This window comes from Myxine glutinosa, chromosome 12, assembly GCF_964187855.1.
Source record: "Myxine glutinosa chromosome 12, kmMyxGlut1.1, whole genome shotgun sequence".
Classification (NCBI taxonomy): domain Eukaryota; kingdom Metazoa; phylum Chordata; class Myxini; order Myxiniformes; family Myxinidae; genus Myxine; species Myxine glutinosa.
Genome location: NC_136272.1, coordinates 54,971,066 through 54,996,295, shown reverse-complemented (window position 1 = coordinate 54,996,295; position 25,230 = coordinate 54,971,066). Strand labels below are relative to the sequence as shown.

Genomic DNA, 25,230 nt, shown 5'->3' with positions numbered 1-25,230 from the left:
TACATTGTCCAGCCTCAGGTTCAGGTGTGGAAGGACATTGTCCAGGCTCAGGTTCGGGTGTGGAAGGACATTGTCCAGCCTCAGGTTCGGGTGTGGAAGGACATTGTCCAGCCTCAGGTTCGGGTGTGGAAGGACATTGTCCAGGCTCAGGTTTGGTTGTGGAAGGACATTGTCCAGGCTCAGGTTCGGGTGTGGAAGGACATTGTCCAGGCTCAGATTTGGGTGTGGAAGGACATTGTCCAGGCTCAGTTTTGGGTGTGGAAGGTCATTGTCCAGGCTCAGGTTCAGGTGTGGAGGGACATTGTCCAGGCTCAGGTTCGGATGTGGAAGTACATTGTCCAGCCTCAGGTTCGGGTGTGGAAGGACATTGTCCAGGCTCAGGTTCGGGTGTGGAAGGACATTGTCCAGGCTCAGGTTTGGGTGTGGAAGGACATTGTCCAGGCTCAGGTTCAGGTGTGGAGGGACATTGTCCAGGCTCAGGTTCGGGTGTGGAGGGACATTGTCCAGGCTCAGGTTTGGGTGTGGAAGGATATTGTCCAGGGTCAGGTTTTGGTGTGGAAGGACATTGTCCAGCCTCAGGTTTGGGTGTGGAAGGACATTGTCCAGGCTCAGGTTTGGGTGTGAGGGACATTGTCCAGGCTCAGGTTGGGGGTGTGGAGGGACATTGTCCAGGTTCAGGTTCGGGTGTGGAGGGACATTGTCCAGGCTCAGGTTTCGGTGTGGAAGGACATTGTCCAGGGTCAGGATTGGGTGTGGAAGGACATTGTCCAGGCTCAGGTTCGGGTGTCGAAGGACACTGTCCAGGCTCAGGTTCGGCTGTGGAGGGACATTGTCCAGGCTTAGGTTCGGGTGTGGAAGGACATTACCACGGTCAGGTTCGGGTGTGGAAGGACATTGTCCAGGCTCAGGTTTGGGTGTGGAGGGACATTGTCCAGGCTCAGGTTCGGGCGAGGAAGGACATTGTCCAGGCTCAGGTTTGGGTGTGGAAGGACATTGTCCAGCCTCAAGTTCGGGTGTGGAAGGACATTGTCCAGCCTCAGGTTCGGGTGTGGAAGGACATTGTCCAGCCTCAGGTTTGGGTGTGGAAGGACATTGTCCAGGGTCAGGATTGTGTGTGGAAGGACATTGTCCAGGCTCAGGTTCGGGTGTGGAAGGACATTGTCCAGGCTCAGGTTCGGGTGTGGAGGGACATTGTCCAGGCTTAGGTTCGGGTGTGGAAGGTCATTGTCCAGCCTCAGGTTCGGGTGTGGAAGGACATTGTCCAGGCTCAGGTTTGGGTGTGGAAGGACATTGTCCAGGGTCAGGATTGTGTGTGGAAGGACATTGTCCAGGCTCAGGTTCGGGTGTGGAAGGACATTGTCCAGCCTCAAGTTCGGGTGTGGAAGGACATTGTCCAGCCTCAGGTTCGGGTGTGGAAGGACATTGTCCAGGCTCAGGTTTGGGGGTGTGAAAGGACATTGTCCAGGGTCAGGATTGTGTGTGGAAGGACATTGTCCAGGCTCAGGTTCGGGTGTGGAGGGACATTGTCCAGGCTTAGGTTCGGGTGTGGAAGGTCATTGTCCAGGCTCAGGTTCGGGTGTGGAGGGACATTGTCCAGGCTCAGGTTCGCGTGTGGAAGTACATTGTCCAGCCTCAGGTTCGGGTGTGGAAGGACATTGTCCAGGCTCAGGTTCGGGTGTGGAAGGACATTGTCCAGCCTCAAGTTCGGGTGTGGAAGGTCATTGTCCAGCCTCAGGTTCGGGTGTGGAAGGACATTGTCCAGGCTCAGGTTTGGGTGTGGAAGGACATTGTCCAGGCTCAGGCTCGGGTGTGGAAGGACATTGTCCAGGCTCAGATTTGGGTGTGGAAGGACATTGTCCAGGCTCAGGTTCGGGTGTGGAAGGACATTGTCCAGGCTCAGGTTCGGGTGTGGAGGGACATTGTCTAGCCTCAGGTTTTGGTGTGGAGGGACATTGTCCAGCCTCAGGTTCGGGTGTGGAAGGACATTGTCCAGCCTCAGGTTCGGGTGTGGAAGGACATTGTCCAGGCTCAGGTTTGGGTGTGGAAGGACATTGTCCAGGCTCAGGTTCGGGTGTGGAAGGACATTGTCCAGGCTCAGATTTGGGTGTGGAAGGACATTGTCCAGGCTCAGGTTTGGGTGTGGAAGGTCATTGTCCAGGCTCAGGTTCAGGTGTGGAGGGACATTGTCCAGGCTCAGGTTCGGGTGTGGAAGTACATTGTCCAGCCTCAGGTTCGGGTGTGGAAGGACATTGTCCAGCCTCAGGTTCGGGTGTGGAAGGACATTGTCCAGGCTCAGGTTTGGGTGTGGAGGATCATTGTCCAGGCTCAGGTTCAGGTGTGGAGGGACATTGTCCAGGCTCAGGTTTGGGTGTGGAGGGACATTGTCCAGGCTCAGGTATGGGTGTGGAAGGACATTGTCCAGGGTCAGGTTTTGGTGTGGAAGGACATTGTCCAGCATCAGGTTTGGGTGTGGAAGGACATTGTCCAGGCTCAGGTTTGGGTGTGGAGGGACATTGTCCAGGCTCAGGTTCGGGTGTGGAGGGACATTGTCCAGGCTCAGGTTCGGGTGTGGAGGGACATTGTCCAGGCTCAGGTTTCGGTGTGGAAGGACATTGTCCAGGGTCAGGATTGGGTGTGGAAGGACATTGTCCAGGCTCAGGTTCGGGTGTGGAAGGACATTTCCAGGCTCAGGTTCGGGTGTGGAGGGACATTGTCCAGGCTTAGGTTCGGGTGTGGAAGGACATTACCAGGGTCAGGTTCGGGTGTGGAAGGACATTGTCCAGGCTCAGGTTCGGGTGTGGAGGGACATTGTCCAGGCTCAGGTTCGGGTGAGGAAGGACATTGTCCAGGCTCAGGTTTGGGTGTGGAAGGTCATTGTCCAGGCTCAGGTTCAGGGGTGGGGGTGACATTGTCCAGGCTCAGGTTCGCGTGTGGAAGTACATTGTCCAGCCTCAGGTTCGGGTGTGGAAGGACATTGTCCAGGCTCAGGTTCGGGTGTGGAAGGACATTGTCCAGCCTCAGGTTCGGGTGTGGAAGGACATTGTCCAGCCTCAGGTTCGGGTGTGGAAGGACATTGTCCAGCCTCAGGTTCGGGTGTGGAAGGACATTGTCCAGCCTCAGGTTCGGGTGTGGAAGGACATTGTCCAGGCTCAGGTTTGGGTGTGGAAGGACATTGTCCAGGCTCAGGTTCGGGTGTGGAAGGACATTGTCCAGGCTCAGATTTGGGTGTGGAAGGACATTGTCCAGCCTCAGGTTCGGGTGTGGAAGGACATTGTCCAGGCTCAGGTTTGGGTGTGGAAGGACATTGTCCAGCCTCAGGTTCGGGTGTGGAAGGACATTGTCCAGCCTCAGGTTCGGGTGTGGAAGGACATTGTCCAGGCTCAGGTTTGGGTGTGGAAGGACATTGTCCAGGCTCAGGTTTGGGTGTGGAAGGACATTGTCCAGGCTCAGATTTGGGTGTGGAAGGACATTGTCCAGGCTCAGGTTTGGGTGTGGAAGGTCATTGTCCAGGCTCAGGTTCAGGTGTGGAGGGACATTGTCCAGGCTCAGGTTCGGATGTGGAAGTACATTGTCCAGCCTCAGGTTCGGGTGTGGAAGGACATTGTCCAGGCTCAGGTTCGGGTGTGGAAGGACATTGTCCAGGCTCAGGTTTGGGTGTGGAGGGACATTGTCCAGGCTCAGGTTCAGGTGTGGAGGGACATTGTCCAGGCTCATGTTCGGGTGTGGAGGGACATTGTCCAGGCTCAGGTTTGGGTGTGGAAGGATATTGTCCAGGGTCAGGTTTTGGTGTGGAAGGACATTGTCCAGCCTCAGGTTTGGGTGTGGAAGGACATTGTCCAGGCTCAGGTTTGGGTGTGGAGGGACATTGTCCAGGCTCAGGTTGGGGGTGTGGAGGGACATTGTCCAGGTTCAGGTTCGGGTGTGGAGGGACATTGTCCAGGCTCAGGTTTCGGTGTGGAAGGACATTGTCCAGGGTCAGGATTGGGTGTGGAAGGACATTGTCCAGGCTCAGGTTCGGGTGTGGAAGGACACTGTCCAGGCTCAGGTTCGGCTGTGGAGGGACATTGTCCAGGCTTAGGTTCGGGTGTGGAAGGACATTACCATGGTCAGGTTCGGGTGTGGAAGGACATTGTCCAGGCTCAGGTTTGGGTGTGGAGGGACATTGTCCAGGCTCAGGTTCGGGCGAGGAAGGACATTGTCCAGGCTCAGGTTCGGGTGTGGAAGGACATTGTCCAGCCTCAAGTTCGGGTGTGGAAGGACATTGTCCAGCCTCAGGTTCGGGTGTGGAAGGACATTGTCCAGCCTCAGGTTTGGGTGTGGAAAGACATTGTCCAGGGTCAGGATTGTGTGTGGAAGGACATTGTCCAGGCTCAGGTTCGGGTGTGGAAGGACATTGTCCAGGCTCAGGTTCGGGTGTGGAGGGACATTGTCCAGGCTTAGGTTCGGGTGTGGAAGGTCATTGTCCAGCCTCAGGTTCGGGTGTGGAAGGACATTGTCCAGGCTCAGGTTTGGGTGTGGAAGGACATTGTCCAGGGTCAGGATTGTGTGTGGAAGGACATTGTCCAGGCTCAGGTTCGGGTGTGGAAGGACATTGTCCAGCCTCAAGTTCGGGTGTGGAAGTACATTGTCCAGCCTCAGGTTCGGGTGTGGAAGGACATTGTCCAGGCTCAGGTTTGGGGGTGTGAAAGGACATTGTCCAGGGTCAGGATTGTGTGTGGAAGGACATTGTCCAGGCTCAGGTTCGGGTGTGGAGGGACATTGTCCAGGCTTAGGTTCGGGTGTGGAAGGTCATTGTCCAGGCTCAGGTTCGGGTGTGGAGGGACATTGTCCAGGCTCAGGTTCGCGTGTGGAAGTACATTGTCCAGCCTCAGGTTCGGGTGTGGAAGGACATTGTCCAGGCTCAGGTTCGGGTGTGGAAGGACATTGTCCAGCCTCAAGTTCGGGTGTGGAAAGACATTGTCCAGCCTCAGGTTCGGGTGTGGAAGGACATTGTCCAGGCTCAGGTTTGGGTGTGGAAGGACATTGTCCAGGCTCAGGCTCGGGTGTGGAAGGACATTGTCCAGGCTCAGATTTGGGTGTGGAAGGACATTGTCCAGGCTCAGGTTCGGGTGTGGAAGGATATTGTCCAGGCTCAGGTTCGGGTGTGGAGGGACATTGTCTAGCCTCAGGTTTTGGTGTGGAGGGACATTGTCCAGCCTCAGGTTCGGGTGTGAAGGACATTGTCCAGCCTCAGGTTCAGGTGTGGAGGGACATTGCCCAGCCTCAGTTTCGGGTGTGAAAGGACATTGACCAGGCTCAGGTTCGGGTGTGGAGGGACATTGTCCAGGCTCAGGCTTGGGTGTGGAAGGACAGTGTCCAGGGTCAGGTTTGGGTGTGGAAGGACATTGTCCAGGCTCAGGTTCGGGTGTGGAAGGACATTGTCCAGGCTCGGGTTCGGGTGTGGAAAGACTTGTCCAGGCTCAGGTTTGGGTGCTCATTTGGTGCAATGCAGTGATTTCTGTTGGAGGTAGACATAGATGGAGACCCGCTATTGAGGTCTTTACTTCCGCCTTGGATCCGCATGCAAAATAATTTGCCACAACGCATTTTCACGTGATTTGGTCACAATGAATGGACAGGTAAATATTCAGCGTTTTATCTATCAGAGGTATGCACCACACCAGTGTTCATTAATGCCACATTATTACCCTGTGCTCACGAAGCGAAAAGCAGGGTTAGGCATTCAGGTGCGTACGTGTGTACGTGTGGTGTCTGTGCGGCGTACGTGTGGTGTATGTGCGGCGTAAGTGTGGCTTGTCTGCATTTTTAAAATTCATTTTCTCGGCAACCGTTGGTCCGATTGACACGAAACTTTACCATAAGAGAGCCTCCACCTCTATAATTTTTTTTTCTCATAATTACGACGTCATATGTTACGTGGTACAGACGCCATCTTGGACCAACGTAACACCTCTATATCTCCCAAACTGTTCAATGGTAAAATTTTAAACCTGGCTCATTGTCAAGTACTCCCCATTGGGAATAAGATATGTTAATGATGATGTCATCGGTACCTTAATTATGACGTCATAATTCGACAAGTACAACGCTCGATTCGATCAGCATGAATTTTTTTTCTCTGCAATTCTTGGTCCGATTGTCACAACATTTTCAGAATATGAGCGGCTCCTCATATAGAATTTATAAAATGATAATTCTGACGTCATAAGTCACTTGGTGCAGGCTCCATCTTGGAAAAATCGAAAAAAAATTGCACCTCTATATCTCCGAAACAGCTCCATGGGAAAAATTGAAACATGGTTAATTGTCAAGTACTCCCCTTGGGGATCAAGATATGTTAATGACGATGTCATCAGGACCTTCGTTATGATGTCATAATTGGACAAGTACAACACCTATCCGATCGATCATTATCAATTTTTTTCTCAGCAACTGTTAGTCTGATGGGCACGAACACGGCTCTTCATGTGGAATATTTTAATGATGATCATGACGTCATAGGTCATGTAGTACAGGCGCCATCCTGGAAAAACCGAAAAACGTTGCACCTCTATCTCCAAAACTGCTCCATGGAAAAAATTGAAACATGGCTCATTGTAAAGAACTCCATATGGGGAATAGGTGCTGTTAACGATGACGTCATTGGTGCCGTAATTATGATGTCATAATTTGACAGGGACAACGTTTAGTCTGATCAGTTTGAATCTGTTTGAAATTTATTGAGCATGATCTATGCAACAATTCTATTAGAGAATATAAATGTATGATGTCATCGCTCACGTGGTTTGACAGTCATATTGAATCAAAGAAAAGAAACCGTTCAAAAACAGAAGAGTTGGCTCACACAAAGTTGACTGTGCAGGATAAGTATTGTGGAAGTGTAAAATTTATCTATGAATCGAGTGATTTTTATGAGCCACAACCTGTCAAAATCGTGTGTTTAGAACCTACTTATCTTGTGCACAAGTTTTTTTTATGATATATAGAAGTTTATACATTCTTATATCCTACACAATATATCCAGATGTTCTATATAATAAATCTTTGATTTATGGTCAAATAGCGGGTGCTTGTATGTAAACTATAGAGTTTTATATGGCAAACTAATAGGGTCTGCAGTTTTCACGACCTGGACAGGACGCAGGGTGCCCTAGGTCATGAAATGCAAATGCTGCGTGCATTTTAATGGTTTGGGTGTGGCTCGGAGGGCCGAGGTGGTGGAATTGCCGTTATCCACCGTCAAGACATCAAGACCAACCTCATCTCCATCTCATCTGCTCCATCATTTGAACACCTGGCTTTAAAACTCTCTGGTCACACGCAGTCAGTCATGGCTGTCGTCTACCGCCCTCCCAAACCACACCCATCATTCCTGTCTGACTTCTCCTACTTTCTGACCCAGCTATGTTCCCTCTCCCCCTCAATCCTCCTCCTTGGTGATTTCAATATCCACATGGACTCCACTGACTCCACAATAACCACTGACTTCACTGATTTACTCACCTGCTTTAACCTCACTCAACATGTCGACTTTCCTACCCATATCCGTGGTCACATTTTGGACCTTGTCTGCTCCACTGGATTAAGTTTGCACCATCTCTATGGCTCCGACCTCACCCTCTCTGACCACTTAGCCATCACTCTGACCATCAACATCCCCGCCCCAACACCAAGGCATTATCGCACAATCAACTTCCGTAAGCTAAACGCTCTTTCACCTACCTCATTCTCATCCACCCTCTCTGAAAAAATGTCCACTTCTCCCTTCATTGACCTCCACACCCCTTCCGACCTCACTGACTACTACAACCACACTCTCTCCTCCTGCCTTGACCAGCTTGCACCTGTAAAAACCAAAACAGTTTCTTTCACCCATTCTGCTCCCTGGTTTACCCTTGAACTCCACCTGATGAAAACTCGTGCTCGCCAACTTGAAAGACTCCGCAATAAAACGGGTCTCACAGTTCACTCCCAAGCCTACAAGGACCACATACAACACTACAAAGATGCCCTCTCCCGCGCCCGCTCTGCCTACTACTCTCAAATTATCCACTCTGGCTCCGGAAACCCAAAAGCACTCTTCTCGACAATAAACAAACTCCTCCGCCCCCTGAACACCACCACCCAGTCATTCACAGTAGACAACTGCATCTCCTTCCTCTCTTTCTTCCAACGCAAAATTGACAACATCTACAACAGCTTGACCACCGCCGCACCCGCTCCCCCTCCAACCACCTGCCCCCCCTTGTCCTGCCATCCCCCGTCTCGGTTCTCCCCAATCTCCCCTACTGACCTCTCTGAACTCCTCATAGGAATGAAAACTGCCACCTGCACTCTTGACCCCATCCCCTCCAGCTTTGTCAAAGCCTCCCTCCCTGCTCTCTCTCCACTTATCATTGCAACAATAAACTCCTCCCTGTCTACAGGCATCGTCCCACCTTCCCTCAAAATTGCTGCTGTTACCCCCATTCTAAAAAAACCTGGTCTAAACCCCGACACCCTAAACAACTTCAGACCCATCTCCAACCTACCCTTTCTGTCAAAAGTTTTGGAACGCGCTGTAGCCACTCAACTCAAACATCATCTCTCTGCCAATAACCTGTATGAAACATTCCAATCCGGATTCCGCTCCAACCACAGTACTGAAACTGCTCTCCTCAAAATCACCAACGACCTTCTCCTCTCCTCTGACGCTGGCAACCTCAACATTCTCGTCCTCCTCGACCTCAGCGCTGCCTTTGACACCATCGATCACACTATCCTCCTCACCCGACTTGAATCCACCTTTAACGTTACTGGCACTGCCCTCTCTTGGATTAAATCATACCTCTCTGACAGATGCCAGTTCATCTCCATCAATAACTGCAAATCCCCCACTGCTCCCCTCCCCCAAGGTGTCCCCCAAGGTTCAGTTCTTGGCCCCCTCCTCTTCATCCTTTACCTGTCCCCGCTCGGTCACTTAATCCGCCGTCATGGTCTCCAATTCCACTGCTTCGCCGATGACATCCAGCTTTTCATCTCCACCAAGTCCGTCTCCACCGACACCCACTCTATCCTGACAAACTGCATCACTGAAATAAAATCCTGGCTTCAAATCAACTTCCTCAAGCTTAACTGTGATAAATCTGAAATAATCATCATTGGCCCAAAAACGCTCACAAAATCCACCCATAACTTTGCCCTCAACATCGACGGTATCCCAGTATCCACCTCCCCTCACATCCGGAATCTTGGCGTCATCTTTGACCAAACCCTTTCCTTCGACAAATACACTAAACAGATCACAAAGTCAGCCTTCTTTCACCTGAAAAACATTGCCCGTCTCCGCTCATCCCTCTCCTCCACGGCTGCAGAAACCCTCATCCACGCCTTCATCACCTCCCGTCTGGACTACTGCAATAGCCTCCTCTATGGTTCACCCTCAAAAATCACCAATAAACTCCAATACATTCAGAACTCCGCTGCCCGTCTACTCACCCATTCCCGGACCCGTGACCACATCACCCCCGTCCTTTACAAGCTTCACTGGCTCCCCATCCCCCAGAGAATCCAGTACAAAATCCTCCTCTTGACATACAAAGCCCTCCATAACCTGGCCCCATCCTACCTGGCTGACCTCCTCTCCAGACACACTCCCACCCGCAACCTCCGCTCTGCTGGTACCAACCTCCTGACCCCCTCCATCCGGACCAAATTCAGATCCTGGGGGGACAGGGCCTTCTCCATCGCTGCTCCCACCCTCTGGAACTCACTACCTCACACCATCAGAGACTCCTCCTCACTCACCACATTCAAAACATCACTAAAGACCCACCTGTTCAACACTGCATTCAACATTCAACCCACAGCATTTAACCCCTGACTATCTCTTCTCCTTCTCCCTCCTTTTGCTTTAAATATTTCCCTATTGATTCTTGTCTTTTTGCAATTGTTGTTTTCATGTATTGTTATGCATTATGTTTGCCACTCTGTCAAAGCGCCTTTGGGCTTCTGGAAAAGCGCTATACAAAATAAATGAATTATTATTATTATTATTTTATATGAGATTAAGACTGCACGTGTGATCCATGAAGTTGACTATTATTAGTCCCCTACCGGTGTACACCGGAGGGGACTATAGGTTTGCACACCATCCCTCCGTCCGTCAGCCTGTCAGTCCATCAGTCCGTCAGTCTGTCTGTCCGTCAGTCCGTCAGTCTGTCTGTCTGTCTGTCTGTCTGTCAATCCGTCAGTCTGTCCGTCTGTCAGTCCATCAGTCCGTCATGCAAAGAACAGTTTTCCGGACATTTTTTCTAAACTCTTAATGCTAATGATTTCAAACTTGGCACATGGTTTCCTCATGATAAGTTACAGATCAAGTTCGAACTTCACGACGTTTCGATCATTTTTGACAAAGTTATGGCACTTTGAAGTTTGGGAATTCTGATAATTCTGATGATCCTTAACTCAGTGCCATTTTAAGTTTTAATTTCCTTTAAAAAGGAATTTCTCTGCAATAATAGGACCGATTGAGATCAAGTTTTCACCGTAGGGGGGACTCGGTCTGTAGAATATTTTAATGGTAATTATGACGTCACAGGTCACGTGGTTCGGCCGCCATATTGTTTTTCGTGAAAACACGAAAACCCCTTTTTCTCTGCAACGGCTGAACAGATCGAGGCCAAACTTTGCAGGCAGGATCGCATACCCATGACGAACAAAAAAGTCAGCGAGCATGACGTCATGCATCACATGGTTTCAGAGTTATGACGTTTTTAAGCATGAACCTTTAAAACCGAGCTCCTCCCTCATTTTTGATCCAATCGAGGGGAAACTTCACAAATCTGTTCAGCATGTCAGTCTACTAAAATGTCCTTTTGGAATTTGCGATAGGGCACGTGGTTTGGCAGATATCGTTAATTAAACGAAAATATTTTTAAAATGGATATCTCTTGTTTATTCTCGAGTTCTCCTCAAGCCGCACCGCGCACCCTCAGCCTCGTCTCGCGAACGTCAAAAGCGCGACACAGGTCACGTGACATATTTTATGCGTGCGCTTTCGGGAGGGGCGGATCCAAGCCGAGCAATATATATATACACATCGATCATTGATTGTGAACCGGAAAATATAATAAATTACTGATATTTAGCGACTCGAAAGGTTCTTTATCAACAACGTATTTTCTGGTGCTTCTGCAGACCTGTTTGCAAGGTGTATAAATCGAAGTCCCGAGTGCGAATCAAAGGTGAGCCCGTCCTGAGGTAATTAGCGATTGGGAACGATTCAGAACCTGTGGGTAAATAACCCTTGGTAATTTCCCCAACAGTTTTCCGGACGACAGACTGCCGGTAGGGGGACATGTATTGCAGCACAATACTCAGAATGCTTGTTTTAACATTGTTCATAACAGACAATATATATATATATATATATATATATGTATGTATGTATGTACAGACTTGGCATTTAATATGGAATATTTTTTTTTCTTGACTTGGGTTTACTTTCTTAACTCAGTACGTATATCAATCTGGTGAGTTTCTTTTACGCTTTGGTGATTTATTTGGTAAAAGAACCATGTCACTGATTGTCTGTCGCAGCAAGAAGTCATTAACAGGATTATATCACAGGTGGCGTGGCAAAATGTACGGACAGGTACATTTGACTATTGACTTCACAATTGGGTATATAAGGGTTGTTGCGTTCTGTATTAGTGGAAAACAACTGCTGCACGTCTACAAAAGTTATTGCCGCTTCCTCTGGAGATGGTCCGTCAACTCGACAATGATATTTGTCATGGAGTGGTGGCTTTACGAAATTCTGGCATGAAACAGCGTGCTATTGCTCGGCAGTATGGCATCACTCAAGGTCAGGTGTCAAAGATCTTGAAACGAAATGCTCAGAGGGGTGTCCCTACTCCAATACGGAGGCCAGGACGTCCCCACAGAACCACAAGGAGGGATGATCGCCAGCTGCACCGGTTAGTCCGCAATGGCCGTTCCAAGTCAGCTAATCGGCTTAGGGCTGAGTGGCAGCAACTGACAAATGTGCCTGTATCCAGAAGGCTAGTCAACCAATGGCTGGTTCAAGCAGGCTATCGTGCCAGGCGTCCCCTGAGAAAGCCACGCCTGACCAGACAGCACCGCCAGCGCTGATTGCAGTGGGCCAGAGAGCACCGTCAATGCCAGCCAGGACACTGGAATCACGTGATCTTCAGTGACGAGTCTAGATTTCTGGTCTATCGTCAAGATGGCCGCGTCCGAGTGCACAGACAAGTGCATGAAGCCTACACTGAAGATTGTATAGTGCCAAGAGTCCAAGCTGGAGGTGGTGGGGTGACCATTTGGGCTGCTTTTCATGCAGGGGCAAAACTGACCTGGTTGTTCTGAATGGAAACCTGAACCAGTTCAAGTACAGGGCCATTCTGGAAGAAACATTGCTTCAATTTGCTCGTGCAGCCTTTCGAGGAAACTTTGTCTTCCAAGATGACAATGCATGGCCTCATCGTGCTCGCATGATTCAACACTTTCTTGCTGACCGTGGTGTGGAGCATATGGAGTGGCCTGCCATGTCCCCGGATATGAATCCGATAGAGAACTTGTGGGCAGAATTAACGGGTCAAATCGACAACTTGGACCAGCAGCCTACCTCTGTGCGTGAATTGCAGCAGGCTATTGTCACTGCATGGCAAGCGATTCCTGTCCAAACCTTGGCAAATCTCGTGAACAGCATGCCTCAACGTGTACGTGCTCTCCTGAATGCTCGTGGGGGTTACACGAAGTACTGAACTGTAATTTTACTGTCCGTAATCGCAGTCGTAATTTAACTTTTGTTTTTGGTAAAAAAAAATTGGGCTAATGTGCAAAATAAAGAGATACTTCTGGAAAACATACAGAAGTTTAACACAGTACTGTCCGTGAATTGAGTTCGATATCAGTTTACATCACTTTCAAGGATCAATTTATTTGCTTCGAAATGTCAAATGTGGTTTTTGTTTCTTTTAAAGGTCACATTAACAAAATCTAGAATAATTTCAACATAATTCCAATGAACTTTTGGTTCTAAGACATCTTGAAATGTAAGTTCACCCCCACAAAAAAATATTCCATATTAAATGCCAAGTCTGTATCTATTATAATGATTCAGAAAATCATTATTGCGTTATGTTTAAAAAAATGTTTTGTACTGAGTTCAATTAATATGTTATAGAAAGATATTGTTTTCTTGTTAAATAATACAGCTGGCAGCTGGTGCCACATTATCTAACCAGGTTATCTGAAGTAATTAGAATTCACTTCACTGGTTTACAATTTCCATTGTGGCTGTGGTGGTCGACTCAGTGCGAGGTCTAAGCTAACATTGTTTTGATAGGTAAATGCAAAATACTTGGTAATTATTTGCAGAGTTAGACAAAGGGTTCCCTGATACAATAGAAGTGGATGATTTACTCTGCGCTGGCCTATGGGGTTTGGGCCCAGTGCACTTTTCATTATTTCCACTTACAAATTAATCTAATAACTAGTTTTGAAAATTTGTGTATAGAAGTATAAAAATTGCGTCCAGTCTTGAGTTTTAAAACAAAACTAAACTGAACAACTGTTCGGAGATAATATACCTGTAATTCATACAATTGCATGTAGGTTTACTCCATCCGGATAGCTATCTCCGGCTCTCTGATCCAATATTTTCTCAGTAAAAATCTTTTGTAACGGTATATATATAGATATATATTTATTTTTCTTGCACTGCAAAATATATGTAGGTTTTGTAATGTAATGTTATATAATATTTGACTTAATAATGTTAAAAAAAAAACGAGTTTTGCGGTTGACAAAGATGGATTTGGCGTGCTCGTTTCTAAGATAATATTTAGAAGTTTAATAAGTAAATATATAAAGTTTTTGTAGTTTACATTTACATAGTATAAGGGAAGTAAAGATATATCCACTTATTTCTCTCAACTGCTTCACATTTGAAGATAGTCAATGAATGACGTTTACATGTCCTTGAAAATCTCCAAGCAGAATTGGGAGAATCTTGGCGCCGCAGAGCCTGGTGCGAACAAAGGAAGGACATATCTTCCTCATTCAGTATATTTTAATATGCATTTCTCAATCTCTCCTCACTCAGCCGGATATCCCTCTCACTCGAACATTTCACTCGACCAATCACATTGTATCCCTCGATCCTTGCCCCCTTCCTCCCCAATATTTCATTCCACCAATCTCCACCTCCCTCATCCCTCCTACCTACACTTTGCTCAACCAATCCTACTGCTCTCCTCCCCTTTTCTTCATGCGACCAATCCCATCTTCGCTCCTCCCTCTCCACTTTCTCCTGCCACTTTAAACTAGTATAAAGGTCAGGACTGACGTCAAATATTAGGGTTTTCACGTATTTTGTATGTTGATATTGTGCTTAGGATTCACTTGGTTTTGTAAATACTGAATGTTGATGTTGGACTTAGGATTTTCACTTATTCTCTATGTTGATTTTGTACTTAGGATGTTTCACTTGGTTGGTCGATTCTGTATGTTTACACTGTATGTTGACTGTATACTATGCATGTTGGTGATTTGGTATGACAATTCCTTTGTACATCTCTATTGTACCAGTATTTTCACTTAGAACTTTGATCTCGGATTTTGTTGTGTATCTTGCAATGTGCTTTTCGTGAATTACAGTACATTCTTCTTGGTTTGATAAGGGTTATTGTTTTCTTGCTGTGTATTTCCTTGTAAACAGAAAGTGTTTTCCTCCTCGGGAATTAAAATTTGTGATTCTTCTTCTGACAAAAGTTTTTCGACATTGAATTCTTGATTCATCTATTACATAAGGTCTAACATATCTTCAACAGTATTCTATGAATAGCATGTAGTTTTATTAAATAAATCGCATTGACAACAATCACATGTTCGTTTTTTATGGTGGAGAGTCCATATATACAGGAACTTATCATTTCTTCTTCTGCCTGTACAGGTGAAAACGATTGAAAATTACTGGCAGTGGATGAACGAAAAACTTGTGCCATTGCTGCTGTCTGGGAATAAGAAATCTCCATGTTTCATTCCACTATTTAAAGCCCTCATTTTGGGATCAGTTCGCCTTCGTCAACAAAGGATAATTAACGGTACATATACTTTAAAGATACATAAGTAGAATGGAATGTTGGTTCTGAGACAACCACTCATCAGACATTCGCTGACACTCGTTGCCGCTCACTCGCGGTCGCTCCCTGCCGAGCTTTAATCTCACAATCAACATTCTATTACTATTTGTGTGTTAGAGAGAGAGACACACCATCCTCTAACCTCATTATTCTGTATCATACTGGTATCTTTACATTAAACACAAAGAGAGCCAATGAATTATGTTTATGTTCTATGTTAGGGAACTATGTTAGGGCTTATGAACTATGAACTATGTTCATGAACTATGAACTATGTTCTATGTTAGGGCTTAATTTTCTTGTGATACTCATCACCATCAAGAATATTGACAAACAATATGTTAGAACTTGGTTCTTGGTGTAAATATCATTGTTGAGTAGAGATGAAATGATAAACCCCCTTCGACGTTCTGGTCTGAGCGCCTCCCGACCCACATATCATTTTGAGATTGTAGTAAATTATTTTTCTATTGATTTCTTGACATCCATTAAATATTTTAAAACTCATCAGTCCGCATGCTTTATTTACACTTGGCTTGGTTATCTCTTTGGGAAGACCATTTTGATATTTACCACATTAATTAGTTATGTTTTCCATTTAAATACCAAGGCTGTGATTTTCTCCACTATTTTGGTTGGTAATTTCTTGGTTCTATCATCTATGTACCAGAAAAAAGGTGTGGGTAGAATGGTTAAATTCCCCCCAACCCAATTTTATGAATTATTATATACATGTATACAGTTCCGAGAGAAAGTCTGCACCCCCTTTCAAAATTTCACCTTTTGTTACCTTATAACCTGGAATTCAAATGCATTAAATCAGACTTTTTCCATCTATATTTAATCATCACAACTCACAATAATTGTCAAGTGAAAAAAATTCGACAAATTTCAGAAAATTAATTAAAAATACGAAACTAGATTATCTACATTGGATAAGTGTCCACCCAACTCCACCCCTCCCCCTCCGAGTTAATACTTGGTGGAAGCACTTTTGACAGCAATTAAAGCTGTAAGTCTGTTGGGATTGCCCTTCTTTGGGCAATATTTGCCCATTCTTCTGGACAAAACTGTTCAACCTCAGTCAAGTTGCGTGGGAAGCGTTGATGGACAGCAATCTTCAAGTCATGCCACAGATTTTCCGTTGGATTTAGGTCGGGGTTCCAACTACTCCACTCAATGACATTTATGTTTTTGTTCCTAAGCTACTCCAGTGCAGCTTTGGCTGTGTGCTTCCTCTCATTGTCATGCTGAAAGGTAAACTTCTGTCACAATTTCAGTTTTTGTGCAGAGGGCAGCAGGTTTTTCTCTCGGGTTTTTCTGTATTTTGCTCCATCCATTTTCCCTTCTATCCTGACAAGTGTCCCAGTCCCTGCTGATAAGAAACATCCCCATAACATGATGCTGCAATCACCATGCTTCACAGTAGGGAAGGTGTTCTTTGGGTGATGTGCTGTGTTGGGTTTGCGCCAAAACGTCCCATCTTGGTTTTGTCAGACCACAAAACCTTTTGACATGGCTTCAGAATCTCCGGAGTGGCTTTTTTTGCATACCTCAAACGGGACTCAATGTGAGCTTTTTTGAGTAATTGCTTCCTTCTTGCCACCCATCTTCTTAAACAACTTGCCTTTGCCTCTTGGAAAGCGAATCCAAATGAAAGCAATCTCAGTTCCTTCCACCAAGCTCGGAACAAGTGTGTGTCTACCCTCAGAAGAGCCAGGAAACAATATCTCTCTACTCTCAAGAATGAACTCTCAAACCTGTCTCCCTCCTCCAAATCCTGGTGGCGTCTGGTCAAATCTGTTTCTGGTGTTTGTTCCCCATCCATCCCCTCCCTTACCTCAAATGGCTTCACAGGTAACACCACACGTGACAAAGCCGAATGCCTCAACTCTGTGTTTGCCTCAAAATCTTGTGTCCCAAACCCATCTCAATCTGCACCCAACGTACCTAGACGAAACCAGCTGCTCCTGGACTCTGTGTACTTCTCTCCTGACAAGGTAGAGAAGTTTCTGTCAAACCTCGACTCGAGTTTTGCAACTGGATGAGACGGCATCAGCCCACGGTTCCTTAAATCCTGCTCTGCCACTCTTTCACACCCTCTCTCTGTTCTCTTCATCCACTCTTTTGCTCAAGGTCATCTGCCTTCAGCTTGGAAATCAACCAAAATTACCGCTGTACACAAAAAAGGTGCAAAAACAGATCCTTGCAACTCCAGACCAATCAGCCTGCTCCCAATCAGCAGCAAAGTCATGGAATCGATCATCGCTTCTGACATCAAATCCTTCATCTTCTCCAATGGTTTGATTTCGGATCATCAATTTGGATTCAGACCAGGTCAATCGACTCTGGACATGCTGCTTCTGCTGTCTCAACAATGGATGGAGGTCTTCAATGTCAAACAGGAAATCAGAGCTGTCTCCCTTGACCAATCACATGCCTTCGATATGGTCTGGCACCCCGCCATGCTCACCAAACTCTCCTCGTATGGTATCCATGGAAACCTCTACGCATGGCTTGCAGACTTGCTTTCTGATCGCAGTCCACGTGTGGCCCTGAATGGATTTCCCTCATCTCCCCTTCCTATTCAGGCTGGAGTTCCTCAAGGCAGTGTTCTGGGCCCTGTGCTTTTTCTGGTCTTCATTCATGATCTCTTTGACTCTCTGGAAAATCCTCTCTATCTCTTTGCTGATGACTCCACTCTCTGCCGCTCCATATCTCAACCCTCAGATCGGCAGTCTGCAGCCTCCTCACTCTCTGCAGACCTGGACAAAATCACAGACTGAGCAAACAAGTGGAACATGTCTTTCAATCCTGACAAATCACACACTCTTACGATGTCTCTCCGAAAAGGCCATCTGGACAACCCTCCCATCTACTTTCTGAACAATCCTCTTGAAGAAATTCTGTCACTCAAGCTTTTGGGTCTCCCTATCTGACATGATCTTTCCCTGGAAAACCACATTTCCAAGCTGGCCTCCAAAGCCAGTTGATGACTGGGCATCCTCCGTCGTGCGAAGTCCTTCCTTGGCACACCTGAGCTCCTCACCACAAACAAAGCTTTCACCCGCAGCTCAATGGAATACTGTTCCCCCCTCTGGGCCGGTGCTCCTGCCTCACACCTAGCTCGGCTTCATGCGGTTGAAACCAAAGCTTTCAGAATCATTGGAATCTCCCGCGATGAAGCTGAATCTGAGGGACTTTTTCTCTCTCCCCGCAGGCAGGTTGGTGGTCTTTCTGTCTTCTACCGACTCCTCTCCGGCCTTGCTCCCCCTGCTCTGTCTGTGCTCTATCCCCCAAATATTCCTGCAGGACGCACAAGATCTGCCAGCATCCCTCTTCTGGTGAAACTGCCAAAATCAAGACTCTCTGCTCACCTTCAGTCTTTCATTCCTCTCCTCCCTCCAGGTCTTCAAAACAGCTGTTCACCACCATCTCTTGTCTTCCCCGATCCAAAACCTTGATCTTTTCTACCCCTGTTAAAACACCCCAAATCCAAATCCAAATTTCAATCCCCAACTTCTTTCCTGAAATACCTACAAGTGTTCATTTGCTTTATACCGTGTACCCCTCCCTCCTCCCCCAGCCCTCCCCCTTCCACAAATCTACCGACGTCCCTGTTCTCTTCTGTTGATGTGCTTGTGTGCTTCCCTTTCTCTCCCCCTCTTGCCTCTCGCTCCCTTCATTGCATGTTTTCATGTTCAATGTGGTAGCTCTTACACGAGCCTCGATTCTGTAAACAAAAAAAGAAACCCTATTGTACAGGCAAGACTTGTGGAGTGCTTGTAGTCCATTAGCTAGAGGGGCCCACCGAGCAACCCCCCGCCCCCCCCCCCCCCCCCCCACCAATCAACGAAACTATATTTTTTGAAACTTTGTAATGTACTGTTTGAGAAATTATATGTTAACATGCGATAAATTGGGACTAAGTATGGATTTTGAGAGACTGAAAGTTGCTATTTCCTCTGTTATGATGGTATATTGGTTATATTGTTATGTATATATTGTTATATTTTTATGATGGTATACTGGTTATATTGGATGTTATGATGGTTATACACGATGGTATGCATAAGCAGAAGATTTTGTTTTTTAATCCAACCAAAGATGGCTGACTGGCGGCGTTTAACTACAGTCCATTCAGAAAGTATTCAGACCCCTTCACTTTTTTCACATTTTGTTATGTTGCAGCCTTTTGCTGAAATCGTTCAAATTCATTTTTCCCTCATCAATCTACACTCAATACCCCAAAATGACAGAGAAAACAGGATTTTAGAAATTGTTGCAAATTTATTAAAAAGAACAAATTAAAATATCACATTTACATAAGTATTCAGACCCTTTGCTATGACACTTTAAATTTAGCTCAGGTGCCTCCCATTTCTCTTGATCATCCTTGAGATGTTCTACACCTTCATTGGAGTCCTCCTGTGGTAAATGAGATGTTTCTTCACCTTGATTGGAGTCCACCTGTGGTAAATTCAATTGATTGGACATGATTTGGAAAGGCACACACCTGTCTATATGAGGTCTCATAGCTGACAATGCATATCAGAGCAAAAACCAAGCCATGAGGTCGAAGGAACTGCCTGCAGAGCTCAGAGACAGGATTGTGTCGAGGCGCAGATCTGGGGAAGCCTACAAAAAAATCTCTGCTGCATTGAAGGTTCACAAGAGCACAGTGGCCTCCATAATTCTTAAATGGAAGAAGTTTGGAACAACCAGGACTCTTCCTAGAGCTGGCCGCCCGGCCAAACTGAGCAATCGGGGGGAGAATGGCCTTGGTAAGAGAGGTGACCAAGAACCCGACGGTCACTCTGGATGAGCTCCAGAGATCCTGTGTGGAGATGGGAGAAACTTCCAGAAGGACAACCATCACTGCAACACTCCACCGATCTGGGCTTTATGACAAAGTGGCCAGACGGAAGCCTCTCCCCAGTGAAAGACACATGAAAGCCCACTTGGAGTTTGCAAAAAAGCACCTAAAGGACTCTCAGACTGTGAGAAACAAGATTCTGTGGTCTGATGAAACCAAGATTGAACTGTTTGGCTTCCGTCTGGACCTGGGCTTGAGACAGTGTCCCACGAACGAGGAATTCCCAGTAAGCGCGAGTCATCAGCTCGCGTTGATCAAGTCCCTGCCCTTTGTACACACCGCCCGTCGCCGCACAAACATCACAATGAAACACAATCACAATTCACATATTCGTGCAATTTGAGAAAAGGAACTTTTATGAGCAATTTCGTCGATCCTGAAGTTCTAAGCTGAAGAAGAGGTACAAAATAATTCAATTATTTTCCCTAAAGAAAAGCGTACAGTTGATATCACGATTTGAAACACGATGGAATAATATTTACCGATATGAACAGTGATGTGGCTTTTATTGAAATTCTAAAGATACTGTTTTGATTTTGATGATTTACGTGCGATATGATTTGATGGATGTTTTTATGAATCGTTTAAAGTAAAAAAAAATTCTGCCTTCAATTTCTGATATTTTGCCTTTTCATGTCGGCTTCCCAATTGAAGGCCTGTCCGTAGGGCGGGTACCGTTGCTAGTATATATAACATATACATACAGTACTTTATACCCCTTTAATATAATTACAAAAATCTAATGTGCTGGCGCAATGGCCAAATGGATAAGTGATTGCCAGCATTAAGCAGTGTTTGTGGTGATGATTGACAACAACAACCCCTCAGTTACCATATGGATACGATTGTCGTGTTTAAAACTATTTCAAATTTGTATCCAAAATATTGTAATTTCCCAAATACCAATTGCACCTAAAATCGTCACAGGTAATATAAAAAACGTGCTGCAGTATCACCTTGATGTTTCCATTGGTCACCTTGTTGTTTTTCACCTTCCAGACAAAGTGGTATGCAAGAGAATAAAGAACCTGACAATTTGCTTGAAGCATGGGGACTTTTATGGTGATGACGAACGAATGTACAAACCAAACTGGGTACCAATGTTGGAATTTGAAATGAACGCTACAACTGGATCACAAAGTCACGGAACCGAATCTTGGTGGTTGTTCGACGCCCAGCCACACAGTCATGGACTTACGAGTCAGGGTAAGTGGTACACCTTTTTACCTGTATCCCAAACTGTTTACTGTGGTCATCTTCTGTTCTTCAGCTCACACAGATTGCTGCACTGGATCTTTTTTTTGTATACAAAGTCGAGGATCATGTAAGAACGACCACATTAAACACAAAAAACAAAAACGGTCACATAAAACACATAATAAAGGGAGCAAGAGACAAGAAGGGGAGAGATAGAGAGGGAAGCACAAAAGCACAACAACAGTACAGAGCAGGGACTTTGGGAGATCTGTGAAAGGGAGAGGGGTGGGAGTGGGGACGGGGGGGGGGGGCCCGGGGGGGGTGTTACATGGTATAAAACAAATGGACACTGCAAGGAATTTCAGGAATCAAGTCGGAGATTGAAGGAGGTGGGTTTGGGGTGTATTAGCGGGGAAGAAAAGACAAGGTTTTGGATGGGGAATAACCACCAATAACCACCACCAATAAGAGATGGTGGTGACCAGCTGTTTTGAAGACCTGGAGGGAGGAGAGGGATTGAAGAGAGTGAGGGAGTTTGTTCCAGAGGTGGGAAAGAGAGGAATGAAAGAGTGAAGGTGAGCAGAGAGCCTAGATTTTGGCAGTTTCACCAGAAGAGGGTTGCAGGCAGATCTTGTGTGACCTGTAGGAATATTTGGAGGACAGAGCAGAAACAGATCTGGGGGAGCAAGGCCGGAGAGGAGTCGGTAGAAGACAAAGACCACCAACCTGCCTGCGGTGAGTAAGTAAAAGGCCCTCGAAGGTAGCTTCATCACGGGAGATTCCAATGATTCTGAACGCTTTGGTTTCAACAGCGTGAAGCCGAGCTAGGTGTGAGGCAGGAGCACCGGCCCAGAGGGGGGAACAGTATTCAATTGAGCTGCGGCTGAAAGCCTTGTATGTGGTGGGGAGCTCAGATGTGCCAAGGAAGGACTTCGCACGACGGAGGATGCCCAATCGGCGACTGGCTTTGGAGGCCAGATTTGAAATGTGGTTTTCAGGAAAGATCCTGGCAGATAGACAGTGAGACCCAAAAGCTTGAGTGACAGAACTTCTTGGAGTTGATTGTTGAGAAAGTGGATGGGAGGGTTGTCCAGTCGGTCTTTTCGGAGAGACAAAGTGAGAGTGTGAGATTTGTCAGGATTGAAAGACATGCTCCACTTGTTTAACCAGTTTGTGATTTTGTTCAGGTCTGCAGAGAGTGAGGAGGCCGCAGACTGCCGATCTGAGGGATGAGGAATGGAGCGGCAGAGAGTGGAGTCATCAGCAAAGAGATAGAGAGGATTTTCATGAGTCAGAGAGATTATTGATGAAGACCAGAAAAAGCACAGGGCCCAGAACACTACCTTGAGGAACTCCAGCCTGAACAGGAAGGGGAGATGAGAGAATTCCATTCAGGGCCACACGTTGACTACAACTAGAGAGGAAGTCCGCCAGACATGCGTGGAGATTTCCATGGATACCAAAAGAGGAGAGTGTGGTGAGCAGAGCGGGGTGCCAGACCGTATCGAAGGCATGTGATATGTCAAGGGAGACATCTCTGATTTCCTGTTTGGCATTCCATCCATTGTTGAGACAGAAGAAGCAACATGTCCAGAGTAGAGTGACCTGGTTTGAAACCAAATTGATGATCAGAGATCAAGCCATTGGAGAAGAGGAAGGATTTTATGTCAGAAGCGATTATCGATTCCATGACCTTGCTGATAATTGGGAGTAGGCTGATTGGTCTGTAGTTGCAATGATCCGTTTTTGCACCGTTTCTGTGTGAAGAGGTGATGTTGGCTGATTTCCAAGAAGATGGTAGATGACCTTGAGCAAAAGAGAGGGTGAAGAGAAGAGAGAGAGGGTGAGATAGAGCCGCAGAGCAGGATTTTAGGACGCGTGGGCTGATGCCGTCTGGTCCAGTTGCAAGTACAGTAGTTGCACTTGACAATGAGCCATGATTCAATTTTTTCCATTGCGCAGTTTTGGAGATATAGAGGTGTAACGTTTTTCCAAGATGGTGTTCGTACCTCTTGATCTATGACGTCATGAATATGAACAAAGATTCTACATGAAGAGGTGCGCCGATGGTAAAATTTCGTGTCAATCGGACCAACGGTTGCCGAGAAAATGAATTTTTAAAATGCAGACACGTAAGTTCTCCACACGTACGTAAACGAATGCCGAAACCTGCTTTTCACTTCACGAGCGCAGGGTAAAAAAAATGAAAAAGACTTTACAAAATCTTTATAAAAGGTTACAAAAATCGAACTTTACAAAAGAAAAATCGTTTGTGCCCAACTTTGTGAAGAAGATCTGAGAATTAACGACGGATGGGTGTCCTGCAAAATGGTTGTTATTGATGTTGAAAAAGCATTATGTGCAGTACATATTGAGTAAGAGTGAATTATCAGCACTGACAGTTCAATTTCCATTATGGCAGTTGTTACTTTCTACCTTTGTGGCTCTTTGCAGGTAGATTGGATACCTACGATGCAAAAGGCTATATTGTGAATACGCCATCACATGTCCTGCTGAAAGAAGTGCTTCAGTCAGTGCAGAACAGCTCCTGGATCGATTCCAATACCAAAGTGCTTTTTATCGAATTCAACCTCTACAATGTTGACAGTGGCATATTTGGGATGGTGGAACTAATGTTGGAGTTCCTGCCAATTGGTACGTATTTCATTCTGAAACATGCATCACAGTTCTAGGTATGCATGCGTACGTGCTTGAGTATATCCAGGGTGTCTTGATGAAATTGATGCACCATGTATCAAAACCTCGACCATAATATATACAGTCACGTGAAAAAGTAAGGACACCCCATGTAAAGTTTTGACTTTTTCAACATATTTCAACATACAGCTATTTGATCTTCATTTCAACAATATTGACAGATAAAGGTGATATAATATAACAAATATCATGAAACATTTACATTTTGTCGTCCATTGTATAATTTAAACAAACATAAATGCAAATTTCGCATGTGGAAAAAGTAAGTATACCCCTACATTTATCATTACTTCAAACACCTAAAATTAGAATCAGGTGCACCAACTCAGGTGCAAATGATTAGAACATCGTCAGAGAGGATCTTGGAGGAACCTGTCTCATTTAAACGTCACACATTTAGTTTGGTTTGCTCTGTGTTGTTGAAGTGTGCGGCGTCACCATGTCTAGATCAAAAGAGCTCTCTGAGGCCTTCCGAAAGAAGGTTATAGATGCCTACGAGTCTGGGAAGGGATTTAAAAAGATCTCCAAACAATTTGAAATCAATCATTCGACTGTCCGGAAGATCATCTACAAGTGGAGAATATTCCAAACAACTGCCAACTTGTTCAGGCCAGGCCGCCCCAGCAAGTTCAGCCTGAGAGCAGACCGCAAGATGCTGAAAGAAGTCTCTAAGAACCCCAGAATGTCATCACGGGACCTACAGGTAGCTCTTGCCACTGTTGATGTCAAAGTGCATGAGTCTACCATGAGAAAGAGGATGCAGAAATTTGATCTACATGGGAGGTGTGCCAGGAGGAAACCTTTGCTGTCCAGAAAGAACATCAAGGCAAGACTAAAGTTTGCCAATTAACACCTAGAGAAAGACCAGCACTTCTGGAACAATGTGCTCTGGACAGATGAGTCAAAGGTAGAGCTATTTGGCCACAGTACCAAAAGACATGTTTGGCGAAAACCAAAGACACCATTTGACCAGAAGAACCTGATACCAACTGTAAAGCATGGTGGTGGAAATATTATGGTTTGCAGCAGCTTTGCTGCATCAGGGCCTGGGCATCTCACAATCATAGAATCCACTGTGAATTCTTCATTGTACCAGAGGGTGCTTGAGGATAATGTGAGGCCATCTGTCGGAAATTTGAAGCTCAACCGAAGGTGGACCTTGCAACATGACAATGACCCTAAATATACCAGTAAATTCACCAAGGAATGGCTGAAAAGAAAGAAATGGAGGGTTCTGGAATGGCCAAGTCAAAGCCCGGATCTAAATCCCATTGAGATGTTGTGGGGAGA

The 25,230-nt window shown here is 46.1% G+C and overlaps 1 protein-coding gene across 1 annotated transcript in view; it reads left to right on the top strand.

Moving 5' to 3' along the window:
* LOC137437739 (polycystin-1-like protein 3) overlaps positions 1 to 25,230 on the top strand; it is a 187,288-nt gene that overhangs the window by 143,274 nt on the left and 18,784 nt on the right. Inside the window, exons 7-9 of the mRNA XM_078766339.1 lie at positions 14,960 to 15,110; positions 21,025 to 21,231; positions 23,677 to 23,877. Coding sequence (XP_078622465.1) covers positions 14,960 to 15,110; positions 21,025 to 21,231; positions 23,677 to 23,877 — 559 coding nt within the window. The remainder of the gene's footprint in view (positions 1 to 14,959; positions 15,111 to 21,024; positions 21,232 to 23,676; positions 23,878 to 25,230) is intronic.